General features: G+C 36.1%; 1 protein-coding gene across 25 annotated transcripts in view; it reads left to right on the top strand.

Moving 5' to 3' along the window:
* ICA1 (islet cell autoantigen 1) overlaps positions 1-15,975 on the top strand; it is a 141,663-nt gene that overhangs the window by 14,771 nt on the left and 110,917 nt on the right. For 12 of the 25 annotated variants that reach the window (XR_005369456.1, XR_005369457.1, XR_005369458.1 and 9 more), the window contains 3 exons: positions 5,603-5,639; positions 8,593-8,758; positions 12,475-12,547. Coding sequence is in view for 22 of the 25 variants with exons in the window: in XM_038556942.1 (XP_038412870.1) it covers positions 5,603-5,639; positions 8,593-8,758; positions 12,475-12,547 (276 nt within the window). In the remaining 3 variants the exon portion in view is untranslated. Of the gene's footprint in view, positions 1-5,540; positions 5,640-8,592; positions 8,759-12,474; positions 12,548-15,975 lie in introns of those variants that run through there. The other 13 variants (XM_038556925.1, XM_038556929.1, XM_038556930.1 and 10 more) reach the window with 6 other exon arrangements.

Raw genomic sequence — 15,975 nt, 5'->3', positions numbered from 1 at the left:
TGCACAAGATACACAACAGACTTAGAAAATGTGATTCAAGAGAAAGTTTATTGAAACATATTTGTGGATTGAGAGTACTGATACAGTAAAATGTAACTATCTTACCTTTACTCTGAGTAAGGGTTGGCTCAAGAATTTTAGACTCTTTGCATAATTCAAATGTAATTGGAGGTACCATCAGCTAACTCCATAAGCTCATAGAAAAGAGTTCTGGGCCAGAACAAATGTTCAGTGCAGCTGAAGCCAGCCTATGTGGAATGAAAATACTTCCCCATGTTATATTTCTAAGGAAGAGAATCTAAGTCTCAGGGTTTAAGGCATCTGAGGACAGATCAGCTCCTCTTCTTTGCAGCAATACATCAAACTTTGTTTGAACCAGGCTTGCTATAGCATTCTGGGAACCTTGGAGTACTTGGGGGAAAACTTTAGCCTGTGTGTTGACCATCCAGTGTGTTCCAAATGGCTTTTTAGTGGCTATAGGAAATAAAAAAGTTATAGTCTGTCCACATGGGTGAATAAAATTAAAGATAAAGCACAGCAAGCTGTAAGAAAAGCAAAGAGGAAAAATAAGCATAATTATTTCACAGAACCCCAGTACAATGAACGAAGTATCCCTCTTCTCCCAGTTTTCCCTACAAGGCAGAATGGCCTGTCAGCCACATGGGCATGGCTGAGAACAACGGTGGTCTTAATGCCTGGCCTTGGCGCATGAGGTCAGTGTACTATGTCCCCTTCCAGGGGCAACCCAGCAAACTCTAGGAGGATTAGGTTGGTAGTCTCAGTGTCACCTGAGAGGGTGCTGGCCTCAGCAGCAGCTCCATCTCTCAGCAGACATCTTTCCCTGTTAGTACTTGTCTTTGACAAGCCACTCTTCACTAACCAGTCCCCTCACTCTCAGGATTGTTACATCAGAATTAGGAATTTCTTTTTGCCTTTTTTTAAAAAATAAGTTCCATGGTCAACATGGGGCTTGAACTCATAACCCCAAAATCAAGAGTCACATGCTCTACCAACTGAGCCAGCCAGGTGCTCCGGAAACTTGCTTTCTGTTGATCTATTAACTCTTGAGTCCCTACTTCTTTGAGAAGGTTTTAATTCTTACTGGTTCATCTGCTTTGTCTTCCTTAGAGAGACAAAATTTAGTGAAACAAAGACATTCATGTGGTTAAGTCATGCTGAATTTAACAGTATTGGTTCTTTTTTTCTTTTTTTTTTCATGTCATGGCAAGTCCATAAGCAGCTTGATGCTTGCTCTTCTTTGCTTATCTTCCAAAGTAATGTGGTCACAGACAGAACTTTAGGAAGTCTTCTCTGTGCTATTAAAATGCTTGAGACATGATAGCATTCATCTTGGGCTTCTTTCATAAGTGTCTTGTGGCAGAAATGGAGATACAGCCTCCTTTGCAGAATCACGAACTTTTAGCTAATCATAGACTTTATTGTATTTTATAGGGGAAATGACTCTTCTAACAGCAGATTTTACAAATTTGAGGATTCACAAAGGTCTTTTTTATATGTCCCTTGCAAATATTAAGAATCTCTTGGATATGAAAATTATGTCTGTCTTTTCTGCCTAACCTGCATTGTTCACTATTGTAGCCATTAACCACATGTGGCCATGACACTTAATGTGGCTAGTCTCAATTGAGATGTACTATAACATACACACCAGATTTCAGACTTGGTGCAAAAACATGAATACAAAATACATCATTATTAATTTTTTATTACATATTGAAATAATATTTTAGATATATTGAGTTAAAATATGTTATTTAAAAATTTTTTTACTACTCTTACATTTTTAACATTGCTATTTAATCATTTAAAATTACGTATGTAACTCATAGTGTATTTCTGTTGGACAGAGCTGATTTAGACTATACGTTACTTGAGGCTAGACAGTGCTTGGTGTGTATTAACTGGACACTCAGTGCATGCTCAGTGCAACCAAACCGATGAACTAAAATGAGTGAATGGATGGGAATTATAATGATTTTTTTAAAGTAGCGATTTTGACACTATGAATTTAGAAAGTGGTAGAGCGAGAGAAGATGGATTTTTAAGGAAATCTTAAAAGGTTTGTTGTCTCTGTTGTATGGAGTTGGAGATTTGAGTCCTGACTGCAGCTGCTTTCTTATGAGATATTCAGATATGCCCTGTAGAGTTGACCTGATTTTGCCAACAGTGATTCCTTTGCTATAGTAGTCTATTATAATCCAGCAGTTTAAGATCCATCTCCAGAAAGGATTTTTCATATGCCATTTAGCTGTGGTATTCTGACTTCATGTGTTTCAGAATCACTTGCAAAGCCTGTTACAAATGCAGATTCTCAGACCCAAAGCCAGATATTTTTGATCATTAGGTAAAGGAATGGGGCCCAGGAATCTGCCTGTTGACGGTCCAGAAGATTCCAAAATAAATGACCTGTAAATACCTTGAAGAGCACTGGCACCATAATCTACAAATAGCTTAGAAGTTCAAGTAGAAAGAGCATTTGCTCAGTGATTTTTATTATCTATTACTACATTACAAAGAACTTAAATTGTTATATACTTTGATAATAAAAAATTAATTTAAAAAGTTGCAGCAAAGGAAACAAAATGAAAAAGTATTTGTAATGGGAGAAAGTATTTGCAAACTATAGATAAAAGGTTAATATTCACAATGTATAAAGCACTCCTACCCTACAGTGTAATAACAACTACAAAATTGCCCAATTGAAAAACATAGGCAAAGGACTTGAATGAACATTTCTCCAAAGAAGATATGGATAGTAAGCATGTGAAAAGATGCTCAACATCACTAGTTATCAGGGAAATGCAAATTAAAACCACAGTGAAATATCACTGCACACTCATTAGGATGGCTGCTATCAAAAAAAAAAAAAACAAATAAAAGAAAGGTAACAAGTATTGGGAAGAAGGTGGAGAAATTGAAGCCTTTGGAACACTGTTGACGGGACTTTAAAATGGTGCAGTCACTGTGGAAAAAGTAAGGAGGTTCCTCAAAAAATCAAAAATAGAACCACTTTATGATCTAGCAATCCTACTTCTGGGTACATACATAATGAAAAAAAAGAAACCTGGATCTCAAAAGATATTTGTACACGCAATGTTCATTGCAACATTATTCATAGCCAGGATGTGGGAGCAAGCTAAATGTCCATCAATGGCTAGATGAAGAAAATATGCTTTATATATACAATGGAATATTATTCCACCTTCAAAAAGAAGGAAAAGCTGTCATAGGTTACAGAACCTTGACAATATTATGCTAAGTAAAATAAACCAATCACAATAAAGACAAATACTGCATAATTCCACTTATATGAAGTATCTAAGATAGTCAAACTGGTAGAAACAGTAAGAATGGTGGTTGCCAGTGGGGGAGGGGTGGAGGAAATGAGTCGTTGGAGGGATACAGAGTTTCAGCAAGATGAAAAAGTTCTGGAGATCTGTTATATAACAATGTGCATATCGTTAAGAGTTCTGTACCTTATACTTAAAACTTTTAAAGGATATATTCATGTGGTTTTTACCACAATTAAAAATTATTTAAAAAATATCAACTTTCCTAGGAGGTCATAGTGAAATTGGACTCACGGAAAGAGTATACTAATTGTGTTTGCTTGAAGAATGTCTTTTCATGAGAAATTTTATTGGAAGCTTTGAGCTAAATAAACATGTACTTGCAGGGAAGCAGCTGTGTGGGTGTTGAGAAGGCTAGAAGTTGGTGGCCTCTCTATGATTTACTGAGTAGAGGGCAAGGCTTACTCATCATGAATGTCATTCCCAAAGCAACTTGTCCACAAACTTGGAAGTCCTCCAGGAGGCATAGAGATGCTTATGACTGGATGCCATCATTTCAGAGGCATCCAGACACTCCAGGAAAATGTCTTCCTTTCTCACGTCCCCATACCTGAAACCCAGAATTTTAGCACTTTCATTTAGTTCCCTTAAAACATTTTAAAAATCTTTTTAACATTTTTTAAATGTTAAAAATTAAAACTTAAAAACATTTCAAATCATTTTAGAGGCACTTTCTGGTGTAGAAGAAGAACAACTAGATTGATTTTATGGAGTAGCCAGAAGCATTCATTTACTGAGCATTCACATTGGCAGCCAGCCTCTGTGTCTGGCCAGAGGCATTCCTTTAGGTAGCAAGCTCTCCAGTCTTTCCAGAAACTGGTAGGCAAGTGTGTTTGGGTTGGTTTACTCTAGCCGTGGACTTGGCTGACTTTCCTAAGTAGAGCAAAGGGAGTGAAGGACAATGGCATAAAGTTACTCCCATATTTACTGATTAGGTGAAAATACAATGCTTGGCTGGTAAAAACCAAAATAATCACATTTTCCTTCTTTTAACCCTTCTGGTATTTTGTTTTATTTAGCCTTTAGCCTTTTGTGTTGTATGTGTATGTATTGTTTTGTTTTCAGTGTGCTGGCTCATTTTTTAGAAATATAATGAAATACTTTGTTTTCTTTTCCAGTTAGCTAAGGACTTTATTTCAAACAAATGTTAAAAATAAAAAAATGGAGAGCTATTTCCTTGGGTGTGGGGAAGAGATCAGGGCAAGGAATTACCTGTGACCAAGCTAATACCCTCCTATTATACAGAAAAGGTTGTGAGAATTCCCCAAATTCCTTACTAGTCACTACGATGAGGAACCTCAGCAAGTGTAGCACTCTATGCCAGAGCCCACCTGACAAGGGCAGCCTGGGCTAATGGTCAGTCCCTGGGAAGGGACAGAGTCAGACAGCAGCATGACCAAAGGCCAACCACAGGAGCAAGTCTTAATCAACAAGAACGCACTCTTCTTCCCTTCCTGGTACCCAGAACAGATTAAGAGGCACCAGCAAATCTATACCCCTACAGCTGAACCCTGCTCCCCGCCCATACCGCCAACTCTATGGTTAACACATGATCCTTTGTATTTCTTGCCTTCCATTCCCCTTGGGTGGATGGTTGGGTGGGTGGGGTTTCCTGGTTTGGGGTTTCTTGTGCTAATCTGCTCTGTATTGTTCCAATTTTAGTATATATGCTGCCAAAGTGAGCACATTTATAAAATATTTCAAATCTGTAAAGAGGGACACAGATGCAGTCTAGTCACCACCAGGTTTAACAAAGGGAACATTATGAGTACAATTGAAGCCACTGTGTACTCTTCTTAAATAATATCCCCCACCCACTTCAGTATGAGTAACTGCTATCTGGAGTTCAATATTTATCATTCCTAGGCAATTTTTATACCTTTACTCTATGATACTTGTATACTTAAGCAATATATAGTATTCTTTTACATTTTGTGGTCTCATATTTAAATAGTCTTCTGCAACCTGCTTTTCTCATTCAGTCTGCCTGTTTGCTTCTTATGCTTCATTTGGGATATTTGTTCCAGTGTTAAATTACTCTCAACAGCAGTGTACAGTGTAACTGTATAGCCCCTAAATACAATTAGAAATGGTTTAGATTGAAAGATTTTATATGTGTCAAATTAACATATAGTGTGTTAACTGTTAAACATATTTGTTTTATTTCAGGTTATAATATAACTTATCCTCTCATGCTTTTTCCCTGCCCCTTCTCCCCAAATCATCAACAGTAGAAAAAGAAGAAGAAAACATGTCAGGACACAAATGGTAAGTAATGTATTGTCTTTTCTAAACTGGGGGAGGCTAATGAAAGAGGAAAGTACATAGTATATGATCAATAAATATCTGTTGAATAGGAAAATCAAGAGTCACATTAGCAGTAAATCATCTGTTAGCCTCTATCCAATATGGAGTATAGTCAAGTTCAACATCCCTTCTAAATGAAATACAGAAACCAAAAAACCAAAAATATGATAAGTTCTTATATAATATATATTCTCTAAGAAATTAATAGATACAGTTTTTCTTCTGAGAATCTAATGGCTTTTCTTATCACCAGTTTTTCAAATATAATAAGGCAAAATATATATTTTTAGTGCTATTTTATTTACAACTTATCAGTGTTCTCAGGGAACTTGATGTATGACAGCTATAAAATAATGAGTGAACACAAACTCAGACTTACGAATTTATTGCTGTGACTTCAATCTTCATGAGCACTTGTGAGACAATCATGGTCAGAGGATGCTACTGCTGAATATAATATGGTAATCATGGCAGTGCTAAACACTGTCATTTACATGTCTGTAACACATTTCAGGAGCATGTTAAACTTTCATAAACTCCAGATCTGCCTCAAACAGTGTTTCTGAACACTTTTGAACCCATGACCCACCAGGCAAGCTGATCTTGTCATGTTTTATCTCTAGTTTGTAGCATGAAAAAATGAGATATATATTTTCATGTTTCAATTGTACAATTAGCTATAATAAGGAATTTACTTTTTTATCCCTCCTCTATCAGTAAAGAAGTAATCAGGCCTAAGGCCTCTGTAATATCAAGTGACAAACTTTAAGAGAATTTTTGCAAGTCTTAAAATGTAATGAGTTTTAAAAGGTAATTAATAAATGGCTAAGGGATTTAGTTTCCCTGAGTATCCCCATTTGACAGGTCTCTAACTAAAAGTTGTCAGACTCTTTTTATAATTGTACCATCTTACCTCATTAAGACAAAGGGGTGGCCCCATCCTGTGACCCTCATAATGGCTGTCATATCCTGATAGCAGGCTAAGAAAGTCGGTTGTCACCCACCTAAGAGAGATGGGGGAGCCCTGAGAAGTGGGCCCTTTTCCAAAGTCTTTCTCTCACTTACTCTGCCACTTTGTTGCCTACTGCTGAAATGTAGGGGCTGCAGAGAACATTGAAATGAGCACTGACTGGGATTAACAGGACTGGATTTTAATCCTGGATGATTTTGGGCAGAATTCTTAAGCTTTTGAAACCTAAAATATCTCGTTTGTTAAATGACAGGAAGGTGAGGGATGGTCACCAGATCTCTGAAGTCCCTTTGTTTTTTGTTTTCAAAATGGATTTTTTTTCTCTGTTAATCCATGACCTTTCACCAAAAATAAGTAAATAAATAAAAGATACAATATAAAGAAGTCCACTCTATTCCCCACTCCTAAAAATTCTATTTCCCTAAAATAACCACAGTTTTAGAGGTTATATCCTTCCAGTCTTTTAATGCACATATTATAAAGAGAGATTATTCTCTCTTTTACATAAAAGTTATATATTTTTTCCACTTATTTTCTCTGAGGTGAGCTCACAGTTACAACTTTTTGTTTTAATTAGAATATAGCTGACACAATGTGACATTAGTTTCAGGTGTACAGCAAAGTGATTTGACAAGTCTATACACTTTTGTTAAAAAAAAAAAACAACTTTTAAATGCAGAAACCATGACAATCCCCCAAATCCTACTTCTCTATTGATAACCTTTATAAAGAAGTTATTTTGAAACCCATTCTGACTTTTTAAGAATAAATGTGTGGTTGAAAATTATAAATATTATCTGGAAGGAGAGTATAAATCATTAAGTTTCAAGGTACAGGTATTTATATACAGTGGTATAAAGCAACTTGTGTTTTAGGACTCCGGTCTGATGCATTTTGAGTGATGATAGGGTGGATGAAATAGGAGAAGGTACATGTCTGCAGAGAGCAAAAACCAGGGGTCCAATGTTGACCTATGGAACAGGAACTCTAGACCAGAGAAGGGTGTAGACAAAGGGGGATGAATGGAGCATTAATGGCAACATTTCTGTCAATATTTGAGGTGTTCTGGTCTGTCACAAAATTCTATTTCATTCTCAATTTTTTTCTGTTTTCTTCCTTACATATGTTTTAATTTGATCTTTACTCTGTCCTTCCTGAAGAATGGCTTCCTCCTATCTGTATTTGAAACGTTTATGTTTAAGAATTCAATTTCTGTTATCAGAAATTGGTAACAGATTTTTCAAAAAAGAATTTTTTAAAATTTCATTTGATTGTAGTAAGACTACATGAAATCTGCCCTTTTAACAAATTTCTAAGTGTACATAATGGTATCATTAACTATAGGTGCAGTGTGTACAGCAGATCTCTAGAATTCACTCATCTTGTATAATTGAGACCTTACACTCCTTCATTAAGAGTTTCCCATTCCCCCTCACCCCACCCAGCTTATGGTAACCGCCATTCTACTCTCTGACTATAAGAGTTTGACTGTTTTAGGTACCTCTAGGACAGATTTTAAACATGCTATTTTTCACCCCCTTATCTCTACTCCTCTGCCATCACTTCAGTGTTGGCCGGAATGCTGGAGTAGAGAAAACATTGGTGTCGGGCTTTATCTCTGACTCCCCGGGCTACTTGAGCCAGATACCCTACCTCGTTTGGCTCATTTTCTCCATGTAGAAAAGGGGTGTGTCCACCCTGCTAAGAGCCAAACTTTTCAAGCTTTACTTTCTTGATTTCCTGCAAAAGCTACTTGATTTCCTCACTAACTTTTAAGGTTTCAGAATAACTTAGAGTTGGTTAACTTTTTTGGTGTATTAACCACATAAGAAGGTAACTTTATTCATGTTGTATAATACAATGTTTAGATAAATTAGTTCACAGTGAAATAGCTTCATCTTTATGAAAGTCCTGAATAAAATACCTCTTTAAATGGGTTTTTAGCAGTTACCCCTGGGACTTACAGGATCGATATACTCAAGATAAGTCAGTAGTAAATAAGATGCAGCAGAAGTATTGGGAAACGAAGCAGGCCTTTATTAAAGCCACAGGGAAGAAGGAAGATGAGCATGTTGTTGCCTCTGATGCGGACCTAGATGCCAAGCTGGAGGTGAGTTCTTATTGTTCCAGCATAGCCCTCTCGCTAGGGTCACAGTCCTAGAGTGTGTTTTATGTTTGAAAACATGTTGTGAAAAAACACAGAAACAAAAACAAAAAAAGAAAACATGTTGCATGGGACTCCTGGGTGGCTCAGTGGTTGAGCGTCTGCCTTTGGCTTGGGTCGTGATCCCGAGATCCTGGGATCGAGTCTGCCTCGGTCTCCCTGCAGGGAGCCTGCTTCTCCTTCTGCCTGTGTCTCTGCCTCTCTCTCTGTGTGTCCCTCATGAATAAACAAATAAAATCGTTAAAAAAAAAAAAAAGAAAACCTGTTGCAAACAAATAGTTCATGAGGGAAAAAATATAAGATGAGGTAAATTCATTCCTGGCATATTTTTAAAAAAACTATTAATTCTCACGTAACCACCAGCATATCCTTAGTTAATTTGTTTTGTAAGTACTTTAATGCATTGCATGTGGTAAATTCTCAATATATGTTTGTTGAAAAAAATTAATGCAATCAAAGAGCCATTGCAGGGGATGTCAACACTAGGGTCAGGTAAATGCTTATATTTTTTTAAAAATAAAAGGAAGGATGATAGCACAAGACCCTGGAAAGCAGAGTCTAATAAACTTGGTATTGAACTCTGGAATATTCTAGAATGAATTTACTAAGCAGATATTTAGTTAGACTAGTTAATCATACAGTAAGCTGAATTCCTATCTGGTTGATTACCAGATACTTCCATAACTGGTAGAAGGCCCACTAATCCCATCTTGCAGAACATTCTGCCAATAGTTTAGATTAAAATTTAAGAAGCATACTTACCACTTCCATGAGAAATAATATGTTACATGGCCTGATAAGACTTGAAAATGATGTCTACATTTAACATATAAGCTAAAGTTAATGAAAGGGAGAAGAAGTGTGTGGGAAATATCAGAAAGGGAAACAGAACATAAAGACTCCTAACTCTGGGAAACGAACTAGGGGTGTTGGAAGGGGAGGAGGGCGGGACTGGGGTGAATGGGTGACGGGCACTGAGGGGGACACTTGACAGGATGAGCACTGGGTGTTATTCTGTAAGTTGGTAAATTGAACACCAATAAAAAATAAATTTATTATAAAAAAATAAAGTTAATGAACATTTTACAGTAAAAATCTCAGGGTTTCAAAAGGCTTTCTGAGAAGGGCAGCCAGGATGGTAGAAACCATGGTAATACTGGAACAGAGAGATTTGAGGGGAGTTATATTAATTGTTGATTGATAGAAAGGTCTGTCATTTGGATAAAGGATAATTCATTCTATGCATCTGAGGGAAGAACCAGACCCAGGGCCCCTATTCACAGTATGTACCTCCCATGGAATTATCTCATGTGTTTATGTGTTTGTCCAACCTCCCTCCACTAGGAGATCCGTATCAGCCTTATTCACCACAGTATTCTAATCAGTACCCATTCAGTAAATACTAACTGAATCCGTGTACATGTTAATGCAATTAATATTCATTCCCAACCCTTTCCCCTGTCAATGCAATTATTCAAACTGAAGCTGGGTTTCATAGGGATGTTCTAACAGAGATTGCTATGAGGGAGAAAAGTGGAACCAGGAGACATCTGTTTTGATTTTATTGTTCTTCATACAATTGAAATGATTTTAAGTTGCATATGCTTTTCCTGTCTTGTACCTTTATATTTTCTTTTTAACAACATAGCAAATATAGGGATTATTCAGAAAGGAATTTAACATATAATTATTACTTCATTAAACACAATACAGTAATTTTATATTTATGCTTAGGCTCTTACAGTATTTTTACTGAACCAACTGTACTTTAATCAGAATAGTTGCTGTCCTAAGCACATGACATGCAAAGTACTTAGCTGTGACTAGTAATATTACATGAATGAGGTTTTTGTTGCAGGAATGTTTAAACTAGTGTTGAAGTTTATAGAGAATGGATTCCATCAATAAAACACATGTAAACGATGTGCAGACCATTTTGATGTGTTCTTACCCTAAGTTATCCACAAAGGATTAGCTTATGAAACAAATTTATTCCGCCAGCACAGGAAAAGTTTATGTGCCAGTTATAATAGTGGTCAGATTCTACTATAATCTGTTGGGAAGTTAATATACAAATGTTGCACTAAATTTAACTATGTGTCAAAATTGGTTGTTAATAAAATCATTTTCTCAAAAATAACTCATAAGTGCAAGGACAAAACTAACCTGCAATGACAGACAGGTCTTTTAGTAGTTGCCACAGCAGAGTAGATGGTCCATGGTTTCTTAGTTTTGGGTGTGGTTACAAGAGTGTATGCCATGATAAACCTACAGGCTGGAACATTCTGGAGGTGTGCATTTTATTGTCTTTAACTTACACCTCAGTTTTTAAAAAAATTAACAGTGACAACAGAACAGCTCCCAAACATACTTTTTGAACTTCCTTGCTCCTATAGTCAGGAATTACTACGTGTTGTTGGCTTGTGACACATGATTTTGATATCAAGCATTTATTAGGGAAGAGATTCAGACCAGTGGTTTTCTGTTTTGTTTTATGGTCAAGGGTTTTTTTTTTCCTTCTTTTTTCTGAGTAGGTAGAAGATACAGAGTAATGAAGTGAGATTTAACAAAATTTATATTCCTCATGACCAAGTTTTATGATATTAGGCATTTCTGGGAATGGTTTTTAATATTTTAAGTATATATGCAGGCATCTATTTTTATTAGATAATTGGTCATATTTATTGTGAAGTAGATCATCTGTTTTAACTCAAATAGTGAAGTGCTTCATAATACCAAGATAGAACTATTACATCACCATGGCCTATAAGCTAAAAGAGAGAGGGGGAAAGCCATACTTTGCCTCCTTAGATGGCTCTTAAGAAACAGAATGTTTGCCAGGTTTTCTGATACCAGCTGTGGTCTCTGGGCTGGTGGGTGGAAGGTAGAGAAAGTATACATTATCTGTTTGATCTTCTCTTGAGCTTGTCTGGGTTTGTAAAGCAAAGACCAGGATCATGGTTAATTAATATCTAGTTAGAATCTTCTTAGTATATAGCCCACTTGTTTTTCCCTTAGTTTCTTCCGTTATGGCTTTGGCATTGTATTAGGTTTCTTCTCTATATATGTTATGAAATCATTGGGAAAATAAGGAGTGATGAGGACTGCTAGCTAAACTCCATTTTACCAGATGTCTTCTAAATGGGACATTCAACTAATTGATTTTTGTTTGTTCTTTATAGAGTTGTTTAAGCATACCATAAAATGCATTAGGATCATAAAAATATGTGAATGTTCTGTTTTAAATATGATTCTTAATTGAGGGATCCTACATTGAAAAAAAAAAGATAACAAGTGGTTAAAGAAGCAAATTATGAATGAAAATTGGATTGGGTCTCTGGCTTACCAAGTCCTCTATTTGGGCCCTTCATTTAGGATTTCTGTTTTTTCATCTATTATTTCAATAATCTGGAGGAAATCAGTGTTCTCCAGATTTTAATTTAAATCACAGAGATGATGCATTCCAATAAATATAGATTAATAGGAGAATATTTAAAGACTTTGGTCACAGTTCCTGTGCAATACACCACATAACACTAAGCATACTTATGCTTGTGATCTTGTTGTTAGTGGGCAAATCAAACACTATGGTTATGATCAGTATAATAATTTTTATTTCACTGCTGTCTGTTTTAATTTAGCATTTTGTGTTTTTATTATAGCTGTTTCACTCAATTCAGAGAACCTGTTTGGACTTGTCTAAAGCAATTGTACTCTATCAAAAGAGAATATGTTGTAAGTATGCCCTATATATGAATATTGATCAAATAAAGAGTAAGAAATATGGTATTTTACCTTAATGTATCATTTCATATATTTAAGAAGTAAGACAAGGAAATTACTATTTAGGAATTTCTGCCTTTGCTCTTTAATTGATGGGAAGGAGGGTGTCTAATAATTTTAAGAGAAATCCTTTATATAAGTTGTTTATCACTCAGTGCAAGTAACTGTAATAATAAGAACTTTATTTTGGGCCTCCTGTGGTAAGTACATGTGATTTATCTTCTTAATTGTAAAAACGTTTTCTCAGTTGTATCTGTGGGTTTGGGTTGTTTTTATTTGATTGCCCTGGCTCTCATATCCAGTTCTAGTCCTCTTAAAATGGAGACAGAAAGCACATACAGGTAATTTATTAACTATATTTTGTTAAAAGCTCTTCTTCATGAGCATTTTCTAAGTTGGTGATTGGGTTATTGGGGAACAACACTCTGCCTTAAAGTTATTACCAACAGTTATCTCTCAAATGCTAAATAGCAAGTTGTTTTTTAGTATGTTTTAAAATTTCCATTTGTAGGTCCTTTAATAGTATAATAGTATTTAGTAGTATAATTTCTGTATTTCTGAGACTAGAACAAGTTTTTCCATTTCTGACTGCTGCTAGACCTCTTTCCAATAATCACAAAGTAATAATCGGTAATTTTCCTTCATTAATGTTTTATTAGTACTATTGTGGGGAAGTACAAAATCCAAGGGCTTAGAGGCAGAATTTCATATGTTTTCTTTGTTCCTGTTTACTAAGTACTTGAGCTTAGAGTTTTCCAGGGCTATAACTCCATTGTCTTGAGTTCTGAGGAAATTAAGACACATGACACACATCTTCCATCATATCTCTGTCCCACATTTCTAATCAATCTTAAATGTTTCTCCATTTTGTTGCCTGAATAGCTTTCAGAGATTCCTTTCCTCTCTCCATCTCTGCTATTAACTACCTTAGTTCATGCCACTACCATCACTTTCCTACGTGATTTGCTGTATCAGCTACTTAAATGATCTTCCTTCCCTCTCCAGTCCACTATCTACACCATAATCAAAGTCCCAATGATCTAAGCTAGAGCAATTTGTGCAACAAAATAAATAACAATAGTATATCGGATTATAACTCATAAAGTATCCAGGAAGTCCATGTGGAAATAGACAAACAGGAGAGAAGAAACTCTTCCTTATAAAATAATTCCTGCTAATAAATATAGAAAGAATGAGGAAACCACAAAATTGCTATTAGGCAAATACCGCAGTAAGAATTGTGGCAGACAAGGTTCACTGGAAGATGGCACAATTAGTGAGTGAAAGTTTGAGGAAAAACTGGATATTTCCATAGCGTCATATATTTTTCTCCAAGATTTTTAATAATTACAAAAGGGAGAAATCATAATTTTACAGTGGAGTAACTCAAGACACCACCTGAATCAGGTGATCGAGATTGACATCACTCGTGATAATGTGTGTTGGTATCATGTAGCCCTGATATCATGCACTAAGACCACTTCACTTCTGTGGTTTCCTTCCCCAAAAACCTGCAACCCCAGTCTAATTGTGAGAAATAGGACAAACCCAAATTGAGGTGCATTCTATACATACCTAACCAGTACTCCTAAAGGGCACAAAGGTCATGAAAACCAGAAAGGGTAAGAAACTGTCCCAAATTGAAGAGGACTAAGATCTTGACAACCCAACATTGGATACTGGATTAGATCTTAGAAGAAAAGAGATAGTAGTGGGAAAACTAATAAAATTCAAATAAGGTTATGGTTTAGTTAATAATATTGTGCCAATGTTAATTTCCTAGTTTTGATAATTGTACCATGGTTATATAAGATGTTAATGTTAGGGGAAGCTGAAGAAGGGTATATAGGAACTCTGTATTCTATTGACAGTTTTTCTATAAGCCTAAAATGATTGCAAAATAAAAAGCTTTAAAAATGTACATTGGATCATATTGCTTCTGCTGTAAAGCTTCCAGTAGAACCTAAGGTGAGATCCAGACTTCCATTCCATGGTCTATAAATTCCTACATGATGGGACGCCCGGGTGGCTTAGCAGTTGAATGCCTGCTTTCGGCCCAGGGTGTGATCCTGGAGTCCTGGGATCGAGTCTCACATCGGGCTTCCTGCATGGAGCCTGCTTCTCCCTCTGCCTGTGTCTCTGCCTGTGTGTGTGTGTGTGTGTGTGTGTGTGTGTGTGTGTGTGTGTGTCTCATGAATAAATAAATAAAATCTTTTAAAAAAATTCCTATATGATCTGGCCCAGTGCACATCTCCAGCCACTTTTGCCCTTACCCAAATGCCACCCCTTGCACTCACTGTTTCCTCTGTCTGGAATGTCACTGGCCTAATCATCTCACAGGTGGCCCTTCTTGCCATTCAGTGCTCAGCTTAATGGTCACCTGCTCAGAGAGGCTTTTTCTGACCACCCAGCCCAGTGCAGCTTCTCTCAATCCCCTTCTCTTATTGCTCTATCTGGTATTTTTCTTTTTGTGTTTTGTGTTTGTGATTAAAATAATTTTGTCTTCTGTTACACAAACGAAATCTCCATAAAATCAGGGACCTGTGTGTCTTGTCCATCTTTATATTACCAGTGGCAAGAACAGTGTTTAGCATGTAGTAGATCATCCATAAATCTGTGCTGAGTGAATTAATACTGCCAAGCTAATTGGTTTTATAATTCTTTAGTTACCTTTTTAGGATACATCTGAAAATCTAATCAGGATTCAGTGTGTGTCTGAATTCTTAAGTCTCAGTTAAGTTAAACCTTTTTAGTGGAAACCAGCAAGTCATCTGATATCTGTGTTGCACCTGAATTTTAAACTTATATAAATTAATTTCAGTATTTGAATTTTAAAGTTAAAATTAAACAATGAACGTTCTTTCTCAGAAAATGACAGTCATCACTTAGTAACCCAAGCTGGAGTCTGATGAGGCTTACATGTTTTCCACCTCCCTCTGAGCAACACTGACAATTAATTAGAGACCAGCTCTTAAAGGAAACGTGTTTCCCACCCAAGTTTAATCTTCAAGTGCATAAAATAACAAAAAATAATTTTTCAAATGCTTCAACCTATTTAGACATTTTTAGGAAAGAGTACATTTCACCAACTGTATAACCATGTAGGTGCCATGAATTGGTTTCTTCCTAGCCTTAAGCTAAATGTGTTCATTTGTATGTGACTTGAGACTTCAAGGTAAAAAAAAAAAAAGGTGACTGTAGCCTCATGCTATTATGAACAAAAATGTGAAATTGCTCTTAATAGGGACATATTCATTGTGGAGCTGAATGAGTGCCTTATTAGTAAGTAGAGAGAAGGAATAGAAGGTATTAAAAAACAAAATTTATAATTATAGGGCTTTTAAAAAAATCTACATAGAATCATGGCATAAATATCAAAT

This window comes from Canis lupus, chromosome 14, assembly GCF_011100685.1.
Source record: "Canis lupus familiaris isolate Mischka breed German Shepherd chromosome 14, alternate assembly UU_Cfam_GSD_1.0, whole genome shotgun sequence".
Classification (NCBI taxonomy): domain Eukaryota; kingdom Metazoa; phylum Chordata; class Mammalia; order Carnivora; family Canidae; genus Canis; species Canis lupus.
This window is presented reverse-complemented; position numbering and strand designations above follow the sequence as displayed.